At 41.9% G+C, this 25,798-nt stretch overlaps 1 protein-coding gene and 1 long non-coding RNA gene across 3 annotated transcripts in view; one reads left to right on the top strand and one right to left on the bottom strand.

Moving 5' to 3' along the window:
* Positions 1-25,798, top strand: part of smap2 (small ArfGAP2) — a 30,627-nt gene that overhangs the window by 2,119 nt on the left and 2,710 nt on the right. For both annotated transcript variants that reach the window (XM_037692875.1, XM_037692873.1), the window contains exon 2: positions 22,957-23,090. In XM_037692875.1, coding sequence (XP_037548803.1) covers positions 22,957-23,090 — 134 coding nt within the window. The remainder of the gene's footprint in view (positions 1-22,956; positions 23,091-25,798) is intronic.
* LOC119425354 lies at positions 16,958-18,855 on the bottom strand. Its single transcript, XR_005187561.1, has 4 exons — positions 18,666-18,855; positions 18,104-18,196; positions 17,632-17,731; positions 16,958-17,549 (listed from the first exon to the last, which is right to left on the bottom strand). It is a non-coding gene; the product is annotated as an uncharacterized LOC119425354 (long non-coding RNA).

Here is a 25,798-nt window from a genome sequence, read left to right as displayed (position 1 = left end):
TTATGAGATGACGAGTAAGACCACATGCTTCCCTTTAACAGAAGCTAATGCAAAAGATGGTGGGACGTAAAGTACACAACAATATTCAAAAAGCGTTCAATACAACAACAACTGGACTTCATAAAGTCCAGTTGTTGTTGTATTGAACGCTTTTTGAATTCATCATGTCCTGGATGACTGAGAATCTTCACCAGCATACACAACAATATGTTTAAAAAGAAAAGATTTAATCTCCTTTCTTTTTATTTCTTTTTATTTATTAATGTATTTTAATAAAACTCATTCCTACTGCAGGTCATTCCAATCAGAAAACTGAAAACAAATCAAACTATTCAGAGCCTGAATGACTTCATTATCTATTCCTTTTGGAGGTGCGGATACATGGAGTGATGATTTAGATGTTGCTGCTTTGTTCAGACTTTTCTTCACTGATTTATTGTTTTTATATAATAAACTAAACTCATGTTCAATTGTTTGTCCTGCTGTAGCCTAACAAGACAAACATCGCCCATTTCATAGCAAATTAAACTGGTTTAACTCAGGATAAAGGAAAGCATGAAACAATGTGAAATCCTCATCTGTTAAGGTTATTGTACCTGACACGCAGCTATACATCGAAGAAAATTGACTCCGACTTAAAACATTAATTACATTTTTAAATAGTTTCAATTTTTGTACATTTTTAGCAACAATTTCATCCTTGTATTATTTATGTATGAATCATTTTACCCATCCTTATGTACAGATAAATGTTTGTCACTTTGGAGTTGCTCTGGTATTTGAATATTTTGGTTTTATTTTATGTAACATAAAAAAAAACCCATCTAAATACAAGTACACAGTGACAGAGTTTGTCTAACTTTGCATGTGGTCCTTTTAAAGGCTTTATTAGAATTAAACCGTAGATCCATTAGCCCATTATAAACCCTGATGGGCACAATACAACGTTCCGTTTGTTTTTGTGTGCCTCTTTAATTTAATCAATAAATGGTGAATAATTCAGATCTTGTAAAGTGTGGAAAAGCTAAAAGCCATCGCTGTCGTACCTGTGCAAGTTCTTTGAACCTCTTGGAGCTGAGCTCATCAGTCCAGTCAGGATTTAGCTTTTAGTTCTCCAAACGGAGGTCGTTCAAAGAGCCAAAGGTCCAAACTGCCTCTTTAAGGCAAACACAGATCAAATAGTCCTGTTGTGAGCCAACATCATTATTAATTCTTACACTCCGAGAAAAATAAGTGTTTCTGATCATTTATGATGTTGACGTCACAGATTCAAGCAAAGGAAATGTAAAAAGGGAAATATTTAAGGCGGCTAAATATGTTTCATATCTGCCTATGAGACACGCTTTTCTTTCTCTCTGGTGTAAATTAGTGTTCATTAAGCATGTTTGCCAAGTGTCCTTTCTGATTGGCCTGACCGGTCATGATTGGCATTACACTTGTGTAATGAGATTAATGAGATTAATGAGATTAGGGGTTGAGGGAGATAAAAGAAGCACAAACACGTTCATTGAGGATGCAAACCCTCAGTTTTACTCGTTCCTCTGTCGAACTAGGTCGAGTCAGGTCCTCTGGATGGGTCTTCTTCATTGGAATGGTTTCATCCAAATGACTTCTTCAGTCTGTCTTTTGGATAAAAGACAAACCGTTTCACCAAAGAAGAACCATCCAGAGGACCTGACTCGACCTTCTTAGATTTATCTAGCTGGATAATTGAGCATGCATCAGAACTCTTTCTATCGTTTTGTGGTTTGTTCTTGCAACTAAACGATCACACGTTAAAATCCGTCTTTTTTTTTTTTTTTTTGTATCGCTCTTTGCAGAGCTTACTTTACTTCTTATACGAAGGAGTACGTTCTATGTCATATAGGCTTCGCCCTTTAAGGCTGTCGCTGATGGGTTTATCCCGTTATGCGCAAGCATCGTACTGAAAAAAATTAGTCCACGCCCACCTGCTGTGTGGGCCCCACCCGATCCGTATAAATTACGTTAAGAGCGGGTAATCTGCTCCCATTTTTCTTCAGCAAGCATAATAAAACAAAGAACAACTGACCTTTTCGTCGAGATGTCCAGCTCCAGCACCATCCGTTTGTGTCCCTCTTGCAAGACCGGCTACTTGCTTAGCTTCGACCGGCACGACACCTGCGAGGGATGCCTGGGTCCCCGCCACGTCGCTCGCGCTTCCTCCTGCCGCCTCTGTGACGAGCTTCCACCGGAGGAAAGGCAGAGGAGAGCAGCCTTGTTTAAGGCTACCATCGAGGACTGCCTGTCCGTGGCGGGAGACTGTTCGCTGGACGACGCCATGGATTTCTTCGACGCCGGCTCTCGGAGTGAATCGGATGATTCCTCTGGGACCGGTGACGCTAGCAGCAGCCCCGACGCTTGTTCCCCCCCGGGGAGCACAGTGTTGGAAAGAGGGAGGCCGAGCGGATGCTCGACTCCCCCGGGGTTTCCCGCTTCAGCGACCACATCGCTCCCTGCCGTGGGCGCGCTCCTCTCGGAGCTGCCCGCCATTATCCGGGAAGCTGCTAGCGTTAAGGGGCTCTCCGTCCCCTCCCCCCCCCCCCCCCGCTCAGATCGGATGATCTTGCGGGAAGGTTTGGCTCCACGCCGGCTCGCCGTCCTGATCCCATTTGGCCTCGTTTCCCAGCGGTGACAGCGTACTGGAACGAGGCCGCAGCCGGTCCTGGTAGGTTAAGGGCGCCCGTCTCCACTTACGCCCCCATCACCAGAGTGGAGGGGTTCACCGAGCGGGGCTATCCCTCGGTACCCCCCCTTGAGCCAAGCCTCGCGGAAGCCTTCGGAGCCAAGATGTCCAGGCTGGAGAAGCGTCCCGTCCCTCCGGGGAAACACGACCAGGTGGCGACCGCGCTCTCCAACAGAGCCCACCAGTGTGCTTTTCAGGCGGCCGCGGCTAACAACAACGTGGCGCTGTTAGCATTTAGCATGTCGAAGAGGCTGGAGGCCTCAGACCTGCCGGAGGAGACAAAGAGCTCCCTGTGTAAATCGGCAGACGCCGTCCTCAACATGTGCGCCACTTCCACGGTTTGCCTGTCGAGGATTGCTTCATGGATGACGGTAATCCAACGCTCCATCTGGCTCCGTCACTCTCCATTGCTGCCGGAAAAGCTGCACAAGGACCTCATGGAGGGCCCCATCTCATCGGACGCGCTGTTCGGAAGCAGCTTGAAGACCATGCTGGCGAATTCCAAGCAGTCGGAGGAGATGTCGGAAGCGGTACGCCATCTCATCAAGCCGCGCGGCTCATCCCGTCCCCCAGCCCGCTGGAGGGATCGTCGAGAGCAGAGGCAGAAACACCGACGCTCCACGGCAGCAGCAGCTTCGTCTCGCCCAGCTCCACCACCAGCCCCGCCCGCCAGAGACCACCCCTCCTCAGTCCGGCAGCCTGCACTTCAGCGTTTCCCCAGAGATCGCCTGCAGACGGCGCTCGGGCCAAACAAACCGCAGAGCTCACGAGGGAGAAGGTTTAAGAAATGACGGTCTGCGGGGGATGTGTGTATGAACGAAACAGGAAGTGAAATAAATGATTTTTCAAAAATCAAAATGCCTGTTTTTAGCCAGTCTGTAAGTTCGGATGAGCTCACAGCCGCTACACACACATCCTCCACACAGAGAGAGCCGGTGGCCTTAAATAAAGGTTTTTTAAACCCACCGCCGCTCCTTCACATGCCCAGACGCTCACGTGACACCACGGTAAGCGAAATATCTTGTTGTCAATCAGAACCGCACGATCACCACTCAAACGGTGTTAAACGCGCACCCGAGCGAGACAAGCAACCTCCATCCAAACGGCGCTGTGTTAATGATGCACGCACAACTGCCCGGCGCTCACCGGCTCACATCGGGATAAATGTGGGACCGCAGGCCGGGTCCGGTGGAGGTCCCCGCTCTCAGCAAAAACAACACACGCTTTTCCTGAATAAACGCGAACGGCCGTCATCCATCGCGCCTCAGCGATCAGCAGCTCACGGCGACATAAGCGTGAGACAGCTGAATGAATCCAACGACGGGCCCCGCCCTCAGCGAGAGCGGCGCGCGTCCCTCCAGAGGAAACGTGCGCTCCCGCGAAGTTTACAACCTTCACTTCGACAGCACGGCGTTGATGACGTCACGCCCTCCACCTCTCAACGTTCGCACAGCGACGTTAAACGTGCAGCCTCACGACGTCAGCTGGCACACGCTTCGCCTCAGCGCACACCGCCCCGCCCGGACATGAAGGTTGGTCCGCGATCCAGTCACAGCGCACGGGCGCGCGCAGAACAGCCCTTTCGAGAAAGCCTCGCCTTGGGTCACGCGGAAAACATTTCCGCGACGCATGACGGCGGTCGAGGCGGAGGTTTGGATGACATCCGTTCAAAACACGGCACATCATTTAAACGCACGTCCACTCCACGAACGTCACGCAGAGTGGTTAAAAACATGCTCACCGGACAGATGGATGGACAGAGTGTTATGCAAGGGTTACACGCTGCAGTTTGCAACCCGACCCCCTCCGTTCGGAGGAGTTATAGAGACGGTCCTGTCATCACCAGACCAAGTCTCAGCCTTAAATGCAGAAGTCCAAGAGCTTCTGATAAAAGGTGTAATCTCAAGAGTTCCCAACGAGGAGGAAAACACAGGGTTTTACTCACGCTACTTCCTGGTCCCCAAAAGGACCGGAGGGATGAGACCGATTCTGGATCTGTCAGCTTTCAACAAAGCGATCATGAACAGACCTTTTCACATGTTGACGAACAGACAGCTGTTGGACAACATCCAGAAAAACGACTGGTTTGTCTCCATCGATTTAAAAGATGCCTATTTTCACATACCAATCATCCCAAAACACAGAAAATTTCTGCGTTTCGCCTTTCAAGGGATGAAGTACCAGTACAACAGGCTGCCTTTCGGGTACTCCCTCGCGCCTCGTACGTTCTCAAAGTGTGTGGAGACAGCCCTGCATCCACTGCACAGAGCAGGGATGAGAGTTTTGTTTTACCTGGACGACCTGCTGCTCCTGTCTCACTCCAGACAGGAAGCATTGATACAGGCTCAGGTGTTGGCATCACACCTGCTAAATTTGGGCTTCGCCATAAATTGGAAGAAAAGCTCGATTTTCCCGGCCCAGACAATTGTTTATCTGGGAGTGGAATTAAACTCAATTACCATGACGGCTCGCTTATCACAAACAAGAATCGACACTCTAAAAAACCAATTACGCCACGTAAGACCTGGCAAAGTGGTAACAGCTGTCTCCGTCATGAAGCTGTTGGGAATGATGTCATCAGCTCACACAGTGGTCCCGCTGGGTTTGTTACACATGAGGCGCCTCCAGAGGTGGTTTACGCGCCTGCGTGTGGATCCAGTAAAACAAAAGAGACGGATGATCACTGTCCCTCCCTCCGTGAGAGCAGACCTCCGACACTGGGGAAACACCCTGGCTCTGTCAGAGGGAGTCCCCGTCAGCAAACCCTCGACACACGTGTCAGTCTTCACGGACGCGTCTCTGTCAGGTTGGGGGGGGACATGCCTATCTCAAGCAGTAGGGGCGCTGTGGCCCCACCGCACATCAGCCCACATCAATGTTTTGGAGTGTCGCACAGTGCTGAATGTGATTCAGCATTTTGCTCCCGTGCTACAGAATCAACACGTGTTGATTCACACAGACAACATGGTGACTGCTGCGTACATAAACCGCCAGGGGGGTGTGCGTTCAGCCCAGATGTTACACATTGCGCGGAAGCTACTGTGTTGGGCTCACCAAAATCTGCTTTCCATCAGAGCGGTTTACATACCCGGCGTTCTGAACAGAGGAGCAGACGTGATGTCCAGGGGCGGTCCACGTCACGCGGACTGGACCCTCCATCCAGACCTGATTTTTCAGACGTGGCAGAAGTTTGGCAAAGCAGCTGTGGACCTGTTTGCGACGCGAGAGAACGCTCAGTGCCAGTTATGGTTTTCCCTGAGCCCTCGAGACGATCCACCGCTGGGGGTGGATGCATTTGCCCACAGCCCGTGGCCCAAAACGCTTCTGTACGCGTTCCCTCCTCCTCCTCTGATTTTACGGTTCCTGAACCGAGTTCAGGAGGAGGGACTGACAGCTCTCCTGGTAGCTCCCGAGCGCGTGAACGCACCATGGTTCCCGGTCCTGCAGCGTCTGTTGTCAGGTCGCCCGTGGAAACTGCCATGGAGGGAAGATGCTCTCCTTCAAGCAGGAGGAGCGATCAGGAGTTACCCGGAAATAGGCCAGCACCTGTGGGTCTGGCCGCTGAGCGGTCCCGCTTAGAGAGGATGGGTCTCCCTCAGGAGGTAGTGCGCACAATTCAAGATTCACGTGCTGCATCTACCACAGCCCTGTACACATCAAAGTGGACGGCTTTTCAGCGCTGGTGTACAGAGAAAGGTCTGGAGGCCACCTCATGTCCATTAGGTGGCGTGCTGTCCTTTCTTCAACAGCTGATGGATAGGAAGTTGGCATTCAGCACGATTAAAACATACGCTGCAGCCATCTCTTCCTGCCACGAAGGGTTCGGGGACAGAACAGCTTTTAACCACCCGCTGATGAAGCGGTTTTTAAAAGGTGTACAAAGACATAGACCGATTTCACGCCCACTCGTTCCACAGTGGGATTTAACGCTGGTCCTGCGAGCCCTGATCAAGGCTCCTTTTGAGCCTCTGGATCAAGTTTCACTTAAATTCCTGTCTCTTAAAACAGCCCTGCTACTGGCTTTAACATCCGCTAAGAGGGTGAGTGATTTATCTGCCCTCTCTGCCGCTCCGTCATGTCTCAGAATCCAGGCTGACGGTAGTTCAGCTGATTTAAGACCAAACCCAGCCTTTATGCCTAAAAGCATCACGAGCTCTTTTAAATCGAGACAGATATCGTTGGAGGGATTCTTCCCTCCCCCCCACAGATCAGAAGAAGAAGCATCTTTTCATCTTCTCTGTCCAGTGCGGGCGTTATCGTGTTACATAGCGCGCACAGCTGCAATGCGTCAAACTCAACATTTGTTTGTGCATTATAGAGATGCATCCGCAGGCCGCCCGTTATCCACCCAGCGCCTGTCACGCTGGCTGTGTGAGGCCATTTCTGAAGCCTACAGAGCATCAGATCTAGAGCCTCCTGTCAACCTCAAAGCACACTCAACCAGGGGTATCGCATCTTCGACTGCTCTGCATAATGGTATGTCAATGCAGGACATTTGCACTGCGGCTGCATGGTCATCACCCTGCTCATTTATTCGCTTTTACCTACGTGATGTAACGGCTCGTTCCATGACACATTCTGTCCTTAGTGCTCTAACAGAATGAATATTGTTGTTCTCATGGAACTCTGTTTTAACTCACATCTGTCTGCATGCATTACAGTGTGAGATGTTGTTATCAGCCACAAGTTGTGTCTGTGACTCGGTTCTATTGTCACTAATCAGTTCATGACTATTGTTACCAATCAGTTCATTGTTCAATAATCAGTTCATTGATATTAATCTGTTTATACTGTTCAATCATGAATCAGTTGCTTCATGCCCCCCCCCCCCCCCCCTCCTCTTTTCAATATCTTCCCCGTTGAAAGTTTTTCCGGGGCATTCATGCTTGTCAGAACGCATAGTTGCACAACATGCGTCTGTGCATGGCACACAATTACGCGATGCGTAGTTATGCACATGGGGAACTGAGTGGCAAGACGTTTTTTGGGCAAGCTTCCGCTTCTTACTGTGTTCGAATGGACCCAGTGAGGCGAGGACCACATCCGCTTCGCCCTTAACCCATCAGCGACAGCCTTAAAGGGCGAAGCCTATATGACATAGAACGTTGGTTACGTACTGTAACCCCAGATTCTATGAATATAGGCGTAGCCCTTTAAGCGTCGGGCCTCACTGGCTCCTGAATAGCTGAAGAAAAGAATAAGCTATTTGGGAGCAGATTACCCGCTCTTAACGTAATTTATACGGATCGGGTGGGGCCCACACAGCAGGTGGGCGTGGACTAATTTTTTTCAGTACGATGCTTGCGCATAATGGGATAAACCCATCAGCGACAGCCTTAAAGGGCTACGCCTATATTCATAGAATCTGGGGTTACAGTACGTAACCAACGTTTTCCCAACTGCACACGTGCATTAACTCCGAACACTTGAAGCACGTTTGAGTCTTGGCGCTTTCTGTCTCTCAAGTCAGGCTCTTAGCCACGTGGCTCGTAATCATGTTGGATCTAATCCTGTCTGCGCTGTACACCGTCCTCCCGTTGAGGGTGACTTGGCTTCAGATCGTAGTGTGCTTATATGAAAACACAAAACGGTGCGATTGAGAAGTTTATCCGTGCAAATACTGAAGCCGTAAAAGCTTTTAATATCTCGGTTATTGAAACCTGCAGTTGGGCTGCTGTGATTCACAACTTCCTGTCTTTCCCCATCCTCTGTTCTCACAGATGATCCATGCACACCCTTTCTTCTGCCAGGAAATGATGAATAGCTGATGGGGGCTGGGTGGGGCAGGTGCATTTATTCTAGTCAACGGTTCTATCTCTGGCTAGTCTCAGGAGGCCGTGTGTAGGTTAGCGTTGGTGTTTTAGCTCGGGCCTCATGTATCGTGTCCATTGTGCTCATGTTTACGCACGCACTCGACCCACGTTGCCGTGGCGATCTCACCTGGCTCTGCCGTGTTTTACTTTCTCCACTCTCTCCTACCCTCCACCCCCTTCTCTACCTTTTAATCTCATCCAATAAAAGTTTAGCAGGGATTTACACTGAAACAAGACTCTGTGTTTCCTGGTCGTCGCAGAGCTCAGATTCTCACGGCATCAAGGAGAGCTCGACACATGGAGCAAATATAGAGAATACCTTTCCACTACTACAAAATAAATCTAACTGGGTTCATACCTGCTGTGTTTGTTGAGACATATTTTGAAGTCCTGCACTAGAGAAGACTGATGGAAATTTACAAACAATGAAAAATTTTCAGTCTTTTTTTGAAAACTCTGACATGCATAAATGCAAAAAAAGGTGGATTAAAGGAATATTTTGGATTTTTGAAGTGGGTCTCTGCATAGTAGCAACAAGTACCTATACCTGTATACCTGTAGCAGTCAGAGTGATTTCAGTTTGGAAAATCTGGAAGAATCAGGGTTTGAGAGTTGAGTTGAAAGTTTAATATCTAATTCACATTGTAAAACGGGATGGGCATTTTATGTATACAATTTCCAGTTTTGTCATTAATTACCGTATTTTTCACCATATAAGTCACAGCTTTTTGCATAAATTAGCATGCCTGCGACTTATACACTGAAGCGACTAATATACGTTGTTTTTTTTCTTCCCATATTTATAAAACACTTTTTGGCTGAGAGCTGACGATTTCATTCATTCTGACATGAAAAATATTAAACGTTACCATTTTCAGCCACTAGAGGGCCCTTGAGCGTTAATGGCAAGCCAAGTGTCTCATGAATAGGTAAAAGTGGAAATTAATGAGACACTCGTCTTGCCATACCAAGACACTTTCGTCTCGCTCCGGAACTCCTGGAGCAAATGTCAAATCAGCTGCATTTCACCGCTTCACCCAGATGAAATGCAGCTGATTTGACCATTAAGTGCATTTGTTAGGGAAAAGTTCAACTGAGACACACCTTTGCTATAATTGTGCGCAAACAAATAATTGTTTTTAAGTGTTAATCTTGTTAAATTTTTTGTTAAAGTCCTCCTGTGTGCGCTCCCGTAGCCGCCGTTTTGGCAGCCAATCAATTTTTGGCACAACACCGGCCCATGTTTCTGGGTGGTCAGCGGTGATGCGTAACAAATGCAACTTATACGGCGAAGTGACCTATTTATGTTTTGTTCCACTTTATTTGACATATTTGGACTGATGCGACTTATACGGCAGAAAATATGGTTTTATTTTTCTTTGGATAATTACCTCTTCTCCTTCAGTTTCACTGGTCTAATAAATCAAGATGAAAGAAGGACCGAGCTCACCATCATAATCATCATTTTCACTTTATAATCTCTTCAAAATAAACCGTGCGTGAGTGCAGCTACAGCGTGCGCTCTCAGGACATTACCTGCAGTGTTCCCTCAGTGCGGACTAAACTAGGCAAAAGGGCCTTCTCCTACTCCGCTCCTGTTTCCTGGAATATCTTGAAAAAAGACCTGAAGCTCTCGACCTTGACTTTTCTAAGTGGCTTTAAGAATCTGTTGGACTCCTGGCAAGGACCAATGCAGACATGTTCCTGTTTTTAGTTTTCTACATTCACCTTATGATCTAGCTATTTTTGCCATCTTATTTTAATTTGTTTAAAAAAAAAATCACTATGCATCTGTTATGATTGTCCATTGTTGTCATCATTCTTTGTTGAAATCAGGTCTCTCTTGTAAATGAGTCCTCGAGGCTCAATGGGATTAACCTGTCTAAATAAAGGTTGAATTTAAAAAAAAAAAAAAAACATGCCACCGAGACGGAGTTGTTTTTTCTTTTTTCTCTATTTGTCTCTCTTTTTTTTATTTTTATTTCCCTTAGATGTCAAAACACGTATGACCATTTCATCTAAACGTTGAAAGTTCAGAAATCACCGTCCATCCATAATCCAGCTCATTCTGCAAGAAGCTCAAGGAAACACTATGTTGTAAATCTTTACACTCTTGCACCAGAAGGGTACAGAAATTGTATTTGCCTAACGATCTGTGTTTTGCAATTAGTTTGTGTTGCAATGAACTACAGAGCATTTTACAACATGGCCAGGTTTCAGAGTAAATAATCCTAATATTGTGAAAAATTGCCTGATGCAAAAAGGACACAGTGAAAAAGTTTTCAGTAAAATGTGAGCTACGTGAGCTACTGCTCCTCATCTTAGTCACAAACTGAACTCTCCTTTTTAAGATTTTTTCTGATTCGTTCATTCTAACAGCGTTCTGCTGCAGGTAAGATACTGAGTAATAATATGCATTTTACAGTAACCTACTTGAAAAAATATGAACGCTGAACTCTCGTTTTCTAAATTTGACCTAAAATGGTTAATTTTTAAATGTTCTCTGAAGGACATTGATAGAGACCAAAAAGCACCCGTGCTGATAAAGGCACCCTTAAGCCACAATGGTACAAGGACAACGTGTCGTGTGTATCAACAAGGGGTTGAATCGACCAGTCGAGGACATCTCTCAAGTTTTTATATTTCACGTCGACTAGTCGCATCACCACCGCTCGCCCCGTTGTTCCCAGCCCTGTTCCACCCAATCCACAGTGGTGGATTAAATAAAATACAACTAGAGAGAACAGTTGGTGCCGCACGTTTCTTTCACTTTTGCAGCTTAATAATAGTTTTGGTTTCCCTGTGACTTATTTGCAGTATGATAAATGGTAGGAGCATAAATATACGCCCGATGTTTTGTTGTTCTTTTTTTTGGTAAATAATAAATGACATTTATTTGCAATATATATATATATATATATATATATATATATAAATTTTTTTTTTTTTTTTTTTTTTTTTTTTTTGCTAATATGACATAGCGTCTTGAGTTCCTATGATGTCACTGACTAGTCGACGTTGACTTGACTATTATCATGTTAAAGTCGACTTTAAAAGTCGGTCAACCCCTAGTATCAACACTGCTCTGCCAAGCAGAAGTTTATAAGAGGAAGTAACAAAAGTGTCCCTCTTTATCACCCGAGTATAAAAGTTAAATGTTGATTGTTCGCAGTTTAGCAGAAATTGTCCCAATCTATTGGCCAACTGCTCATTCTGTCAATATTTGCTTACAAGCAATTTAGACACTTCATATTACAGAAAAAAAATCATAGTTTTAGTTTGCTGTATAAAATATATATGTTTGCTTATGGAAAGAAGTCATGTTGTTTGTTTGTTTGTTTTTATCACAGATTGAATGCCACATAAAATGTCATGTCCACCACGCTGTCATGTAAATCTTTATGATTAACTCCCCTGCTGCCCTTGGCTTTAACAGGCCACTGCACGGTGTCATTAAAAAGGCCTGCCTGTCAGTGTTTCAGTTTAAGATCATCTTAGCAGACGACTCTCTGCTGCTACCACGTCAAACTTTACTTAAATAGCTGTAAAACTGGCTGAGTTAAAGCCGTGTTTGGTGTTTGTGAAGGGTGATTAGCTGTAACAGCCATTTGAACTGACTCCACAAGTGAATCTTTGGGGTGAAAAAACACTATTAATCTTTATCATGCGTGGTGTTTTTTTTTTTTAGAATAATAGAATAAAAATGTCAATGTGTTCCTACATTAATTTAAAGCTTACGGTGATGAAGCTCTAATGTTCTGATGTTCAACCCTTTTCAACTTCACCCGACAATCACGTCTACGGCAGCACAGATGGTGGGCGTGTGTTAGTAAATTATCAATAGGCGTCCATCTGCCGTGCTCACACTCTAGGACTGGGTCGCCGGATGGCTTTAGGGTTTCTCGTTTTGCTTTGTTTTTTTGCACTAAGGTGCAGGAAGATGGTCCCAGTGTGTGTTTGTACGACTGCAGCCTGTAGGAGCGAATTCTCCCCAGATGACCGAGGCTCTGCAGGATTAAGTCAGCGCCGTTTATCCTTGTGGGATGTAGGCTAATGAGGCACCTGCTCAGGCACAAATCTAAATGTAAAAAAAAGTTTGTGGGTGTGTGCTTGAGCTAACATGTTAATATAAGTTGTGATTTAAGGGAGGCGTTCGTTGAAGAGTGACCGTGGGAATGTAAAATGGGTAAATATCAGTAAATAGTTATTTGTCTCATATAGCTCCTCATAGCTCCTGTACACACCGAGGTCGTCAAATAACCAAAGATGGCCTTTAAAAAAAAATGTTCCTTTCAATATTCTCTCTCCAAGTCACTCACCGATGTTTCAGCCTGGACAAACACAACCATCTCACACTTTCTGCCAGAGTGATTCATCAATCCAACACGGCTGTTGGATACTTTACTCAAGATGGATTTATTAGTCACCATACCTGAAGTATTTAATTAAACACTAAACATGTTTACATTTATTTTGGGATGATAAACAGAGAGGATTATTCACCCGTCTCACTCGGCAGTGGTGAAAGCTACACTGTGGTACCGTTTTTCTTCCTGCTAAGTGTTTGTCCAGTCTTTACTTCCTTTTTTTAGACTTTTGTTCCTCCCACTCTCCTCCAGTTAGAAGTGTTAAAAGCACCTGGCAGTGCGCTCTGTTGCTGGACGTCTTACTCAAGTACTGCACTGATGGGAACAAGAAAAGTAGCTGCACTTACGTATGCAGCTATGATTTGCTTTAAATCTCTTTATAGATTTAACACCAACCCCCAAGCAATACATAAATACTGTATTTTTCTCTCTACAAGTTGCAGTTTTTTTGCATAATTTGCATGTCCTGCAACTTATACATGGAAACGGCGTATTTATGGGTTTTTTTGTCCACATATTTATTAACCAATTTTTAGCTGAGATATGACCGTTTTCATTCATTCTGACTGAAAATATTGAACAACTACCATTTTCAGCCGCTAGAAAGCACTCGAGTAATATGGCATGCTGTTGTATCATGTAATAGGTAAAAGTGGCTATTAGTGACACAATTGGCCTGCCATATTTTGCCACCTTCGTCCAGCTCGCCTGGAGCAACTGTCAAATCAGCTTCATTTCGCTGTGCCGCCCCAGCAAAATGCAGCTAGTTTGACTATTAAAGTGCATTTATTAAGTAAAAGTTAAACTGAGACACACCTTTACTATAAAGTCGAGCAAACAAATAATTGTTTTTAGGTGCTTATCTTGTTAAATTTTGAAGAAATGCACAGAGACACATCCTTCTGCGCGTGCCCGCTTCCGCAAATCGGCTTTTGAAAATGCTGCTGATTTGACCGTCGAAGTGCATTTATTAAGCAAAAGTTACACTGAGACACACCTTTACTATAATTTTGAACAAACAAATAAGTGTTAATCTTGTTAAATTCTTGTTAAAGTCCTCCCGTGCACACTCCCGCGGTCGTCATTTGGTAGCCAATCGATTCTTGACAAAACACCGGCCCACGTTTCCAGGTTGTCGGCAGTGACACATAATCGATGCGACATATACGGCGAAGCGACTTATGTATGGATTTTTCCACTTTATTAAACATATTTGGACTGATGCGACTTATAGGGCGGAGCGACGTGTACGGTGGAAAATACGGTAAATAATTATGCTTAAAAATAGAACTGACACATCCTAGATGTATTTCATTGCAACATTGTAAATAGCTTAGGAGAAAGTCATATAACTGTGTGGAAATGGTCTTTTATGATTATTTACCAAGAAGCTTTTTTGAGTTTGTTCTAAAAAAAAAAATCATCTTCAACCTTCCATCTTGCTCAACAACTCCAACATTGTTATATATAGAACATAATGAATAATGTGAAGCACGTCTGGGAAAAAAACATCAAAATTTTATTCTACAATCATTTAAAGAAGCAGTTAGACACAGCCTTGAACAAGAGGTGTGGATACATTCATAGAAAATAATTAATGCGACTGTGTGAGAGAGATATGAACAGACACAGGAGTGGAAGGAGGGAGGTGACGCTGGTGAACTTTTAAGATAAGAATTGTTGGCGAGAACACACGAACAGCAGAATAATTCCTGTTTCACTGGGAGCTCAATGGAACGGACGGTCTCTCGATGTCTCTGTGCCGATGTTTAACACGGATAAGCAGGCTTTGCTGAGTAATTCTACTATTATTAGCTGGCATGAGAGCTAAAGCTGGACTCAGGATGATGGGCGGACACTCTGTACCTTAATCCTTTAGTTTAGATTTACAGGTTTTCTCTGTAGTGGTTTTTTATGTTTTTGCTGAAGCCAATTTAGCTTTTATTTTGAAAACTGAAGCTCTCTGACCATAGCCACATAAAATGATCCAGCTGCCTCTCAAATATACAAACAGAATCTACGACTCTCTGCAACAAGACCAGAGTTCATTCTTTGACTCTATGCACAGCAGCAGCCACAAAGAGGAAGGTTTGGCATGTTTTTTCCTGCTGAAAGTCCGCTTCCCCTTTCATTTGCATAGAATGGCCTTTTCCTGCACAGTGACTCTGGCTGACAGAAGAGAAGGGAACCCAAATCTCAAGCTGCCCTTCCACCTAGTGGCGATAAGGCCACCACACATTCACTTCTGTGCAAGCAGAGTATGGCAAGCCCTTTTAACATAAAATCGAGTAGTCTGACTATCTGTAGTTACATTCTAGATATCTTAAATTGAGTTTTGACTAGGCACAATTACATTTTGACTAGTCAGAATGCTAATTTAAGATATCTTGAATTACATTCTGACTAGTCAGCATAACAATTCAAGATATCTTGAATTACATTTTGACTAGTCAAAATGTAATTCAAGATATCTTGAATGACGTCACTTTATTTGTCATTTGACGGGTCAAACATCCGTAATTACAATTCAAGATATCTCGAATGTAATTATGACTAGTCAGAATGACACTTTTAGATATCTTGAATTAAGAAATGACGCGTAGGACCCGCGGCTGCTACTTAGCTGTTCAAACAGCTGCCTGACGAATTTTGTGTGGCTGCAATGGCGCTAGCTGTTCTGGACAACATTGTTAGAAAATGCCACAACTTCCTGTGGCTATAGTGTTAGCGTTAGACAGTGAGGAAGATGGCTCAATCTCTGCGCTGTTGTTTTTGTTCAGTTCCTGGTTGTTCTTGTGGGGCAAGAAAACCACCGTATCTGTCCTACCATGCTTTACTGCACTCACACAGCCTGCTTGAGTCACCATAATTAGGCAGTGTCTTACCTGAGAGAAGACTGGCTGGCTTTTGGATTTTTGTATGTGAATGTGAGGCTCATGTTTGTTTGTTTTACAATTCTTAAGTATTATTCATATTTATTTTTGTTAATTTCATATTTATATTCCAGGTTGAAGGTGACAGTTGAGTCTTGTGTAGGTTCTGTTCCACAGTGTTTACTTGTAAACAAACCCAAGTGTCTTTTCTGTGTATAAATGATGTCCTTGGGTGAAAGTCCTAAGGTTGTGTTGCAGTAAGTTTATAAAATAAAAATAACATCCATACCCAAGCTTGTCACATGTATGTAAATTGTTCTAGTGTTACGTAGTTACCGGTAGATAGTTTGTTTTGAATTATTTTAAACATTCTTCAATTAAAAAACACTTGAGCAGCATACTGTACTGTTTTTTTATTTGTGGATTGATTCAGTTGAATTACAAGGAAAACGAGTGCAATTTACAATATCTAGTAAAAACAAAAAACATTTAACTATTTAAGTTAACATTTTATAACCCTACACTATAAATTGATAGTGGATTAGATATTTTATCAAATTATGTAATTTCAAATTAAATAAATTGGCACATTTATGTATTTTTTATGAATAACTATTTACAGTATTTACATCTAAAAAGTTAAGTCTGGTCCTCTGGACATTCAAAAAAACAAAACAAACAAAAAAAAAGAAGGTAGAAACGTTTCGTCTTTCATCCGAAAGGCTTCTTCAGTCTGAGGTGCTGCTCAAAGTCACTTTTATTGTCAAAAACTGCAATATGTACAGGACATACACGGGATTGAAATTACATTTCTCTCAGACCCCGGTGCAACAATAACCATTTAACATTAAAACATTTATTAAGCATAAAATGAAGTAATAAATGGTTCACACATTTACACATGGTTGTCAGCAGCAAACTGGTTGATCCACTCTGAGAAGGTGCTATTTAAGAGACTGAGCTGAAAACAGCACCTCAGACTGAGGAAGTCTCTCGGATGAGACACGAAACGTTTCTACTTTTTGTGTGTGTTTGTTTTGCTTTTTGAATGTCCAGAGGACTAGACTTAACTTTTTTTAGATTTTCCTACCTGGATCATTGAGCAGCATCAGGATATAGTATTTACAGTGATTCACACAGATTGAGACTGATTAAAAATATGAAGGAACAAAAGGGTGATTTATAAATTTTATGTTTCTTGCTGCATTGATATAAACCATGGATGAAGGTGTTGAAGTAAAACATGTCCAGTTTAGACTTCATCTGATCAATCATCAATCCATTCATCACACCATACCCGTTCAACAGTTATTGTTTAGTGTTAGCTGATCATCTGAGCTGCCAGTGCTGTCAGCAGACTCCTCCTCTGCACTTCCTCTGTAAGCAACACGGAAAGTGGAAACAGCTAGCAGTAAGCTTTGGTTGTCAAAGCTGTACCCACGCGGGACATCTGGACTGCTCCCTGGTTCTGGCCTGTACTTCATGTGACACTTGCAGAGACTGAAGATGCATAAGTTGATCAAGTGTGGGCACAAAACACATGTTGGGAAGACTATGCAGCATCGAAGGAAGAGCAGGGAGGTCTGGAGCCATGTGGTGCAGAATGATGCTACACAGGACTTCTCAGGTGGGCACTGGTGAGACCTCAGTGAACCCTGTGGCACAGGCCCAAGTCTGGATGGTACCAGCTCCAAAGCAGAGAGACCATCTCTAGGATAAGTGTGATAAGTGGTTGGGACTCCAGCTGGTGGTTTTTCTCCCGATGCCAGGATGTCAGGATCTGGAAGTGGTCCTACAAACACACGAGTGACAGAATCACAATAAGTTTTGACAAAGGAAACATGGACATAAAAACATTACCCCAAAGGTTATACCTGTGAAAGCTCTGTAAAGCGTGGAGTGCAAACATCTTTTCACCACAGTTTTGGGCTTTCGCACCACCACCACCTCGCTGGCAGGTTCAGGATGGATTCCCTTTCAAGAAATAAGCATAAAAATATGTCAAACTAAAAAATAAATAAAAGTAAAAAGGCAAATGAGCAATTTTGTAGGACACAGTGGGACAGACTTGAGAGTTAAGATTTTTACTTAACTTGCAAATATTACTAATTCATAGAGGTTGAACCTGCATTATTCATTACCTACAAAAACAAACAATTCTAAACAAGTTAGGAGAGAAAAATATATTTGACACAAGTAATATTGAGATTATGACAAATTTCACATGGCACTAATAATATACAGGTGGGAAAGTTATTACAATTATTGTTATGAGAATCATAACCATCATATACTAAATAATGTAACAGAAAAGAATGTGTTCCACTCTTATTTTATTTTTTTTACCTGTGTTCTTTGTCTGTGTCATCTTTGTAAATCTCTTGTGCAGTCCAGTACAGGAGGACCAGTTGGCAGCTGGAGTTGGGAGTAGTGCGCAGTCTGGTAAAAAAAAAGTGCAACTACATGGTTACAAAAACCTTTACCAGCTGCACTTCTGCAGAAATAAGCCAACATTTATTTTTTCAACACACAGTGAGATCTAAAATGGACAAAACTGTTTTTAGCACACACACACACACACACACACACACACACACACATATATATATATAGATTAATAAATTAATACTTGTTATAACATATTTAGCTTTAAACAAGTAATAGATTGTATAATAGATGGATTCACTTAACACATCAACTTACATATACACAGCACGCTACATACACACACAAACATATGTTTGGCACTAATGGAACCTCATAAAAATATAATAAAAAATGTTATATGATGTCTGTCTCAAACACTCCAAATAATGTAGCACACTAAATTAGGCTTCTTTATTACGATGTTTATGCGCTTCATATGTTGTAGCTAACGGTTAGCTTGCTAAGCTACGTCTTTTCTTACCTTGACAGCTGTGGAGATTTTCTTCATGGAAAAACTTTTATCCTTTTAAGTTTATTAGTTCGAGAATTCGCCGCTGCGATTTCCTCCTCAGCAGTGAAAGAAAAGTTGGCAAATTAAGCAAAGATGTTGAAAAGAGAGACATTGGTCCTTAGTGCAAAAACTCGCAAAGCAGGAAGTGTCGGTTTCCGGTTGTCGCGAAAAAGACGTCGCAAAAAAGTCTTCTTGTTGCAGATACAATAAATAATCCGAGCTGCCGCGTTAAAAATCATGTTAAAAATACGAGCGTTGTGTTGGACTGACCTGATTTAGCAGATTATAAAATAAAAAGGCTACAATGCTTTATGATTTTTCCGCCAAAATGCTACGTAAATATGTGACGTTTTGACTAGTCAGAATAACAATTCAAGATATCTTGAATGTCATTCTGACTAGTCAAAATGTGAATTCAAGATATCTTGAATAGAAAAGCCGTCTACATGATAAAATATTCAAGATATCTTGAATTCATTTTGAGATATCTTAAAAGGAATTTTGACTAGTCATAAGTACAGTTCTAGATATCTGTAAGTTAGTTTTGCCTAGTCGTTATTTGCTTTCAAGATATCTACAATTTAATTTGCACTAGTCAAAACTTCATTTTTGATATCTACAAATACATTTAAGATATCTTGAATAATGACGTAATTTAAGATATCTTTAATTGTAATTATGACTAGTCAGAACTAAAAGTGAGATATCTTGAAAGCAAATAATGACTAGTCAAAATTAACTTAGAGATATCTAGAACTGTATTTTTGACTAGTCAAAATTCAGTTTAAGATATCTTGAATTGAAGCCTCCATACAACTCAATGGTAAATCTGACGTCATTATGACTAGTCAGAATGTAATTAGAGATATCTTAAATGAGTATTTTGACTAGTCAAAATGCAATTCAAGATATCTTAAATAACCAATAGTCTAGTCAAAACTCAGTTTCAGATATCTGGAATGTAAGCGTGGTGAATCCGATTTTATGTTAAAAGGGCTTGCCATAAGCAGAGATCATTGAGGGATGGGGTGAACAGAAGTACTGGTAGTTATACTGTTTATTTGTCAATGCAGGTTAACACAAGGTCAACAATGCAATGAAATGTTTAGGATGAGAAGAACCGATTTGACTCACTAAAAAAAACAAGAAATACTAAAGCTTGCAATAAAAGTACAAAATAAAGTGCCAAAAGTGAAAATAAATATTTTACAAAGTTCAAAAGAAATATAGTAAACAACAACATGGTAGGATATAACAATGCAAGTAGGATTAATTAGTATAAATAAGTATTACACAAGTAGTAATGTAAGCCAAAATGCACATTATATAAATTGTACATAACTAACATATGCTACACAGGTAGTGAGTAACATTGAGATGAATTATGATGGTATGGTAGTGACATACATGATACCGCAGCAATAAACACATTAAGTGTCACAGATGTGGCTTGGTGCAATGTTATTGTCAATAGTTCAGTAATCTGACAGCTTGTGGATAATAACTGTCTTTGAGTCTTTTCATGTGCGATGGCTCATTTATTGAGTGTAGTAGATGGAAGAGTCCTTGTGCTGGGTGGGTGTGGTCCTTAATGATGCTGCGTTCTTTACGCAGACATCGGCTGTGGTAGATGTTCTGGATGGTGTGGAGACTGCTACCAGTGATGTCCTCTGTTGTTTGCACGAAGGCCGGATTAACCATATGGGCAAGTGCCCAGGGGCATACGATCTCTACGGGGCCCAGGGCAGTGAGGGCACAAGCAAAATATCTGGTTATCTCCTGCTTAAACTGTCAGCCCGAGCCCTGCGTTGCACATGGAGACTGCCGTGCTGCATTTGGGCTGCCCGGCCTCCTCCCAGCGCCGGCCGCTGCAGCTCTCTGTTTTGTTTTGTTTTTGCACCGAGTCGGATCCTGGACACGACCTGTCAATCAATCCAGTAGGCGTGTCAGCAACTGACCAATCGACAACCCCAATTTGTCTCAAAGGTAAACGCCCCTTACATGCAGAAATGCAGCCCATCAAGTTTTTTTTCTTGAACTTTATTAACAACACAAAACAGAACAATGCAACAAGATACAAATACAAAGTCGTGAAGGGTGTCATAACTACATTTCACAAAGTAATGAAAGATAAAAAAATATAAACATAAAAATTAAATAAATAAAAAAACAAAGGAGCGCGACTTTACGAGAAACTTAAAACCGTGCGTTTTTATCTGTTGTGAGATGATTCTAGCAGTTTTGCAGTTCTTTAATCTACTTAATGAAGAATAATATGACTTAAAATGATTCATAAAACAGGGGAAGGAGGGCTCATTATCCCTCTACTTATTACAGTGAATGTGATACTTTGCTGTAAGTACAACTATATATGGCATCAGAGAAAGATGAACACAAGTTATCCACATAAAATAAAATGGCATCAGCATCAAAAGAAGATTTGAGATTTTAGTTTGTGATAGTTTGAGATTAATCCAGTTAATGTAACATGCTTGTCTCTTGACCCTACAACTGGGTATTGTTGCAGAAGACCTAGCCCACTACTGGAGTTTTAATTATGTATTTAAAGCTACTATTAAACTTGATGGATGATGATCATATTAGTTTATGCTAGAGCATTAGTAAGGAGGAGTGATTATTATTATCGTTTCATATTGGCTAGTGATTTTTTCTACCTAAAACTTAACTTAGGCTACACTATGTTTCTTAGATTGTGACAATATGTGTGAGAGGAGAGGAGTGGAGCATGTTCTATTCACACAAGGAGAGCTGTTGGTCAGGCAGGTCTTGTTGTGCCATTAACTCTAAAATAGTTATTGAATCAAGTGTTACTTGTGTAGGCAAAACTAGTTATTTAACAACCCGTTAAAACACACCAGAATGCAGGAAATGGCATCTACTTTATTCAAAATGTTCTGGGGGAGGACCCCCAGACCCCTCCCCACCCCCACATTACAAATGCTTCTGACAACTTAACGCAGTCTTGATGATTTGTGTCAACAAAAGGCCATAGTAGCATTTATAGTTCTATGAGCATTTGGAGTTTTATACATCAAAATACACTTGATAGTTAGAATTTGAAGTATATTTACTGTATATTATGGTATTTTTTTCTGTATTTGCCAAGATTATGGTGATTCTGGGGTCGTGACAAGATTATGGTGATTCTGGGGTCGTGATGATGGGGCCCTTGAAGATTGTTGCCCAGGGTACAGTGAAGTGTTAATTTGACCCTGGTTTGCACCACCCTCTGTAGTGTTTTCCAGCTCTGACTGGTGCAGTTCCCATATCACCCTGTGATGCAGCCTGTCAGCAGGCTCTCAATGTTGCACCTATAGAAGTTTGTAAGGATGCTGGTGTTCGTACCAAACTTCCTTATTCTTCTTAGGAAGTAGAGTCTTTGTCAGGCTTTCTTTACCACAGTGTCTGTATGTAATGTTCAGGACAGATTCTCTGTAATGTGAACATTGAGGAACTTGAAGCTGCTAACCTGCTCCACCTCAGTGTTGTTTATGTAGATGCTGGCCTCCATGCTGTCTCCTGAAGTCCACTATCATCTCTTTTGTTTAGCTGACATTTAGAGAGAAACTGTGAAACTGTGTGTTGAAACTGAACTTGTAGTCTCTTTGAGGCTGATGGTTCTTTTTGTAGAGGATAGTTGCCTGTCCTTGGACCAAAAATAGCACATCGCTGTTGTTTTTCCTCCCTACCCTCAGATTTACTTGTTCAGACGATGCTTTTAATAGCTCTGTATAAATATAGGAACCAGTCATACACAAAAAACACAACCAATAGGCCTAAAATGACTATGCCACACAAGGAGATGGCACAAACATGAAATGGGTCCATTTAGATCCATATGGCAGGAACAAAATGGTCTGTTCAGAAAATGTTGCTCCCACACATGCATGCAGGCTGATGGCCAAATGAGTAATCATCCCCGCAGGTATCCAGACTGAATGTGTGTGTGTGAATGTTTTTGTCCTTCCTGCTCTCAGACTCAGTTTTGTAGGCTAACACTTGCACAGTATTGGATCTCATTATGTGTCATGACTTACACAAGAATAGATGCGTTCCCTGCTGGATTCAAACTCATAATTGAGGTTTCAGACTTTCCTGTATTAATACACTATATGATGAGTTTTTCTTTTTATCATTATTTTTAACCTCATCACTTTGTCTTTTCTTCCATATAATCTACTTCTCTTATAAATCTTAGACTGACCATTATTCCGGCACTTCCTTCATCTGTTTCTCCCAGGTCCAAGATGGGCTTCCTGGAATTTAGGCATCTTCATTTGTATCCGCTGCGCTGGTATTCATCGAAACCTAGGGGTCCACATCTCAAAGGTCAAGTCTGTCAACCTGGATCAGTGGACACAGGAGCAGGTTCAGGTCAGGACTGAAAGCAATTGATGATAAATGTTTCATAGCGCAAATGTGTCAGAGTGTTATGGTACAGGATGTCTTTGAGTTGTTCGGGATGCATAACTTGTGAAGTCCAAACAACTGTAACATTTAAAATGACTTCTAATTAACACATCATCCAGGACAGAATGGGAATTGAGAATCCTGGACAAAATAAACTGAGGAGGGAGAAACCTCAAACCAGCCAGCAGCTGATAGTCAGATTCAGGTCACTCCCTAACCCTATGGTCCAGGCACTAGCCCTACAAACCAAAAACCCAGTAAACAGGACTGCCAGTAACTCCCAAACCCAGATAATAAGCATCTATCAAATAATACACAGTGCAAGGCAGGCATCTATAAAGGAAGGAGCAGAAGTGAGCGCCAAGTTGGTTATGGAACCAGCAACCAACAGACATCAGACCTCCAGCCTCTCCTCTTTGTCCACTTGCTTGTTTAGCAGGCAGAACTTGTTCCTTTTAGTTTCACAAGCCAGTCAGAACTGAAGTACGATGCATCAATTAGGCACAAGTTCATTCATGAAAAGTGACAGGGGCACGTAACACTGACCACTGAAAACTGTTTGGATTTCAAATCAAGAAGCCATTAGTTTAAACTAGTGGCAAACCATAAAATAGTTTATTATGGTTGTTCTAAAAATACTGTGTTTCTTAATTATGACTGTTCAGCCAGGAAAGTTGGTTTGGTTACAGAAAGACATCTTGGCACTGTGAAATTGTTGGCATTGTTAGCTTTTTTGTTTTACATTTATTGAAAAGATAGTTATTTTAAAGTGAGCGCTTGCGAAAAGGTTTTTAACATTTAATATCTTATTTGTTTAGATAGCTCAATATACAGACTCAATTTGGAAAAATATGGTTTAACTCTGAGAACTCAAGGATTCAGGGTACTTTATTTGTCATTCGCACCCCCTGTGGTACATGTGGTGGAACGAAATTATGTACACAGGATCCCAGTTACATCCAGCAATAAAATGTAAAAGAAAAACAGCAATAAGATCTAAAATATGAACTAAGAAAAACATCAACAATATTTACACTAAGCACTAATAGCATAAAAACATTACGCCGAACAGCAGCACGAACCTGAGTCTGTGTGAGCAGATGAGCACGTATGAACACAGCAACATGAAACAGATCAGCAGCAACATATGATTTTTTTTTCCACAGTGATTTTCCTGGTTAGATATTCATCCTGGTTGAGAATGTAATGGTTAGTTCAAGCAAAACTAATCTATTGTCTTAAAACAACTCAAATTTCAAAACTATCATAGTGGTTCATGTTTAAAAAAAAATATGTCCTTGTCAAATTGCCATTACATGTTTTGTCTGACAAAAATATGTAAGTGGTCCAGGCTGCGCTCCAGTTAGCTACAGCTAGCTGTTGCTATCGCTACTTGAGCTTACAAGTAATCATAAATTGTAATTTAATATGTATTGTGAAACTGAAAGAAGTGTAAATGTTTATTAAATAGTGTTCGCATGAACGGCTGAAACTTTTTTGACACTGAACCTGTTACGAGAGGAAAGTAGTCCACTTTAGTTTTGGCTTCTTTTGGACTAGTTGTTAGCTTGTCCAGTCAGAACTATTTATAATCAATTCAATTAGGTTTATTTATATAGCGCCAAGTCACAAAAGAAGTCATGTCAGGGCACTGAACAGAAACATTCATATGTAAAAATAAGTTTACAGAAACATTTATATATAAAATAATACGTTAACATTATTTATCTGAGGTGCAGACTGCTTTGAATTTAACGCCATCACAAAACTCTCATCTTGAGCAAGCATGAAGGCGACAGTGAAAAGGAAAAACTCCCTCATGTGGAAAAAACCTTTAGCAGAACCAGGCTCAGGACAAGCGGCCATCTGCTTCGACCGGCTGAGTTTGGTAGGAACAGATACACAATGGCAGGTCCAGAATCAAATGTTAAAATAGAAATAGTATCAAATGAAAACTATTAAATTTTAACAATTAATTTAAGTAAATGAGATCAATTTGTCCTCCAGTAGTATAAGCTTAAGGCAGCATAACAAGCCGACCCTAATTATAAGATTTACCAAAAAGGAAAGTCTTAATCCCAGTCTTAAAACTGGACAACGTGTCAGCCTCATGGACAGAAACTGGACGTTGGTTCCACAAGAGAGGAGCCTGATAACTGAAAGTCCATCCTCCCATTCTGATTTTAGAAACTCTAGGTACCACGAGTAAGCCTGCAGTCTGAGAGCGAAGTGCTCTGTTAGGAAAATATGGAACGATAAGATTTCAAATATAAGATGGAGCTAGGTTGTTGAGAGCTTTGTAGGGTAGAAATAAGATTTTAAATTCAATTCTGGATTTGACAGGGAGCCACTGGAGAGAAGCTAATATTTCTCCAAACTGAGGTTGTTCAAAGACCTATCTACAATAGTTAAGCTGCTGATTGTTCATCATTTTCCTACAGAACCACACTTCTAAAGGTCACTTTATTACATATGTCAATAGTGGCTCCGCATGTAATGGGCAGCCACAATCTTCTAATATGCACCTTTTCCAGCTTGGTTTGAACGTCACCCTTACACTTTGTAGGGTTTTTTGATTTTGAGTCAGAATTTTCTTTTCTTTAAATTATTTGTAAATCACATTACATTATCATTACAGCAAGACTCCACTTGTTTGATTATTATGCACTATA

This window comes from Nematolebias whitei, chromosome 19 (genome assembly GCF_014905685.2).
Source record: "Nematolebias whitei isolate Nwh7 chromosome 19, NemWhi1, whole genome shotgun sequence".
Lineage (NCBI taxonomy): Eukaryota > Metazoa > Chordata > Actinopteri > Cyprinodontiformes > Rivulidae > Nematolebias > Nematolebias whitei.
Note: the sequence above shows the minus strand (reverse complement) of the source record. Positions and strands in the feature narration are given on the sequence as shown.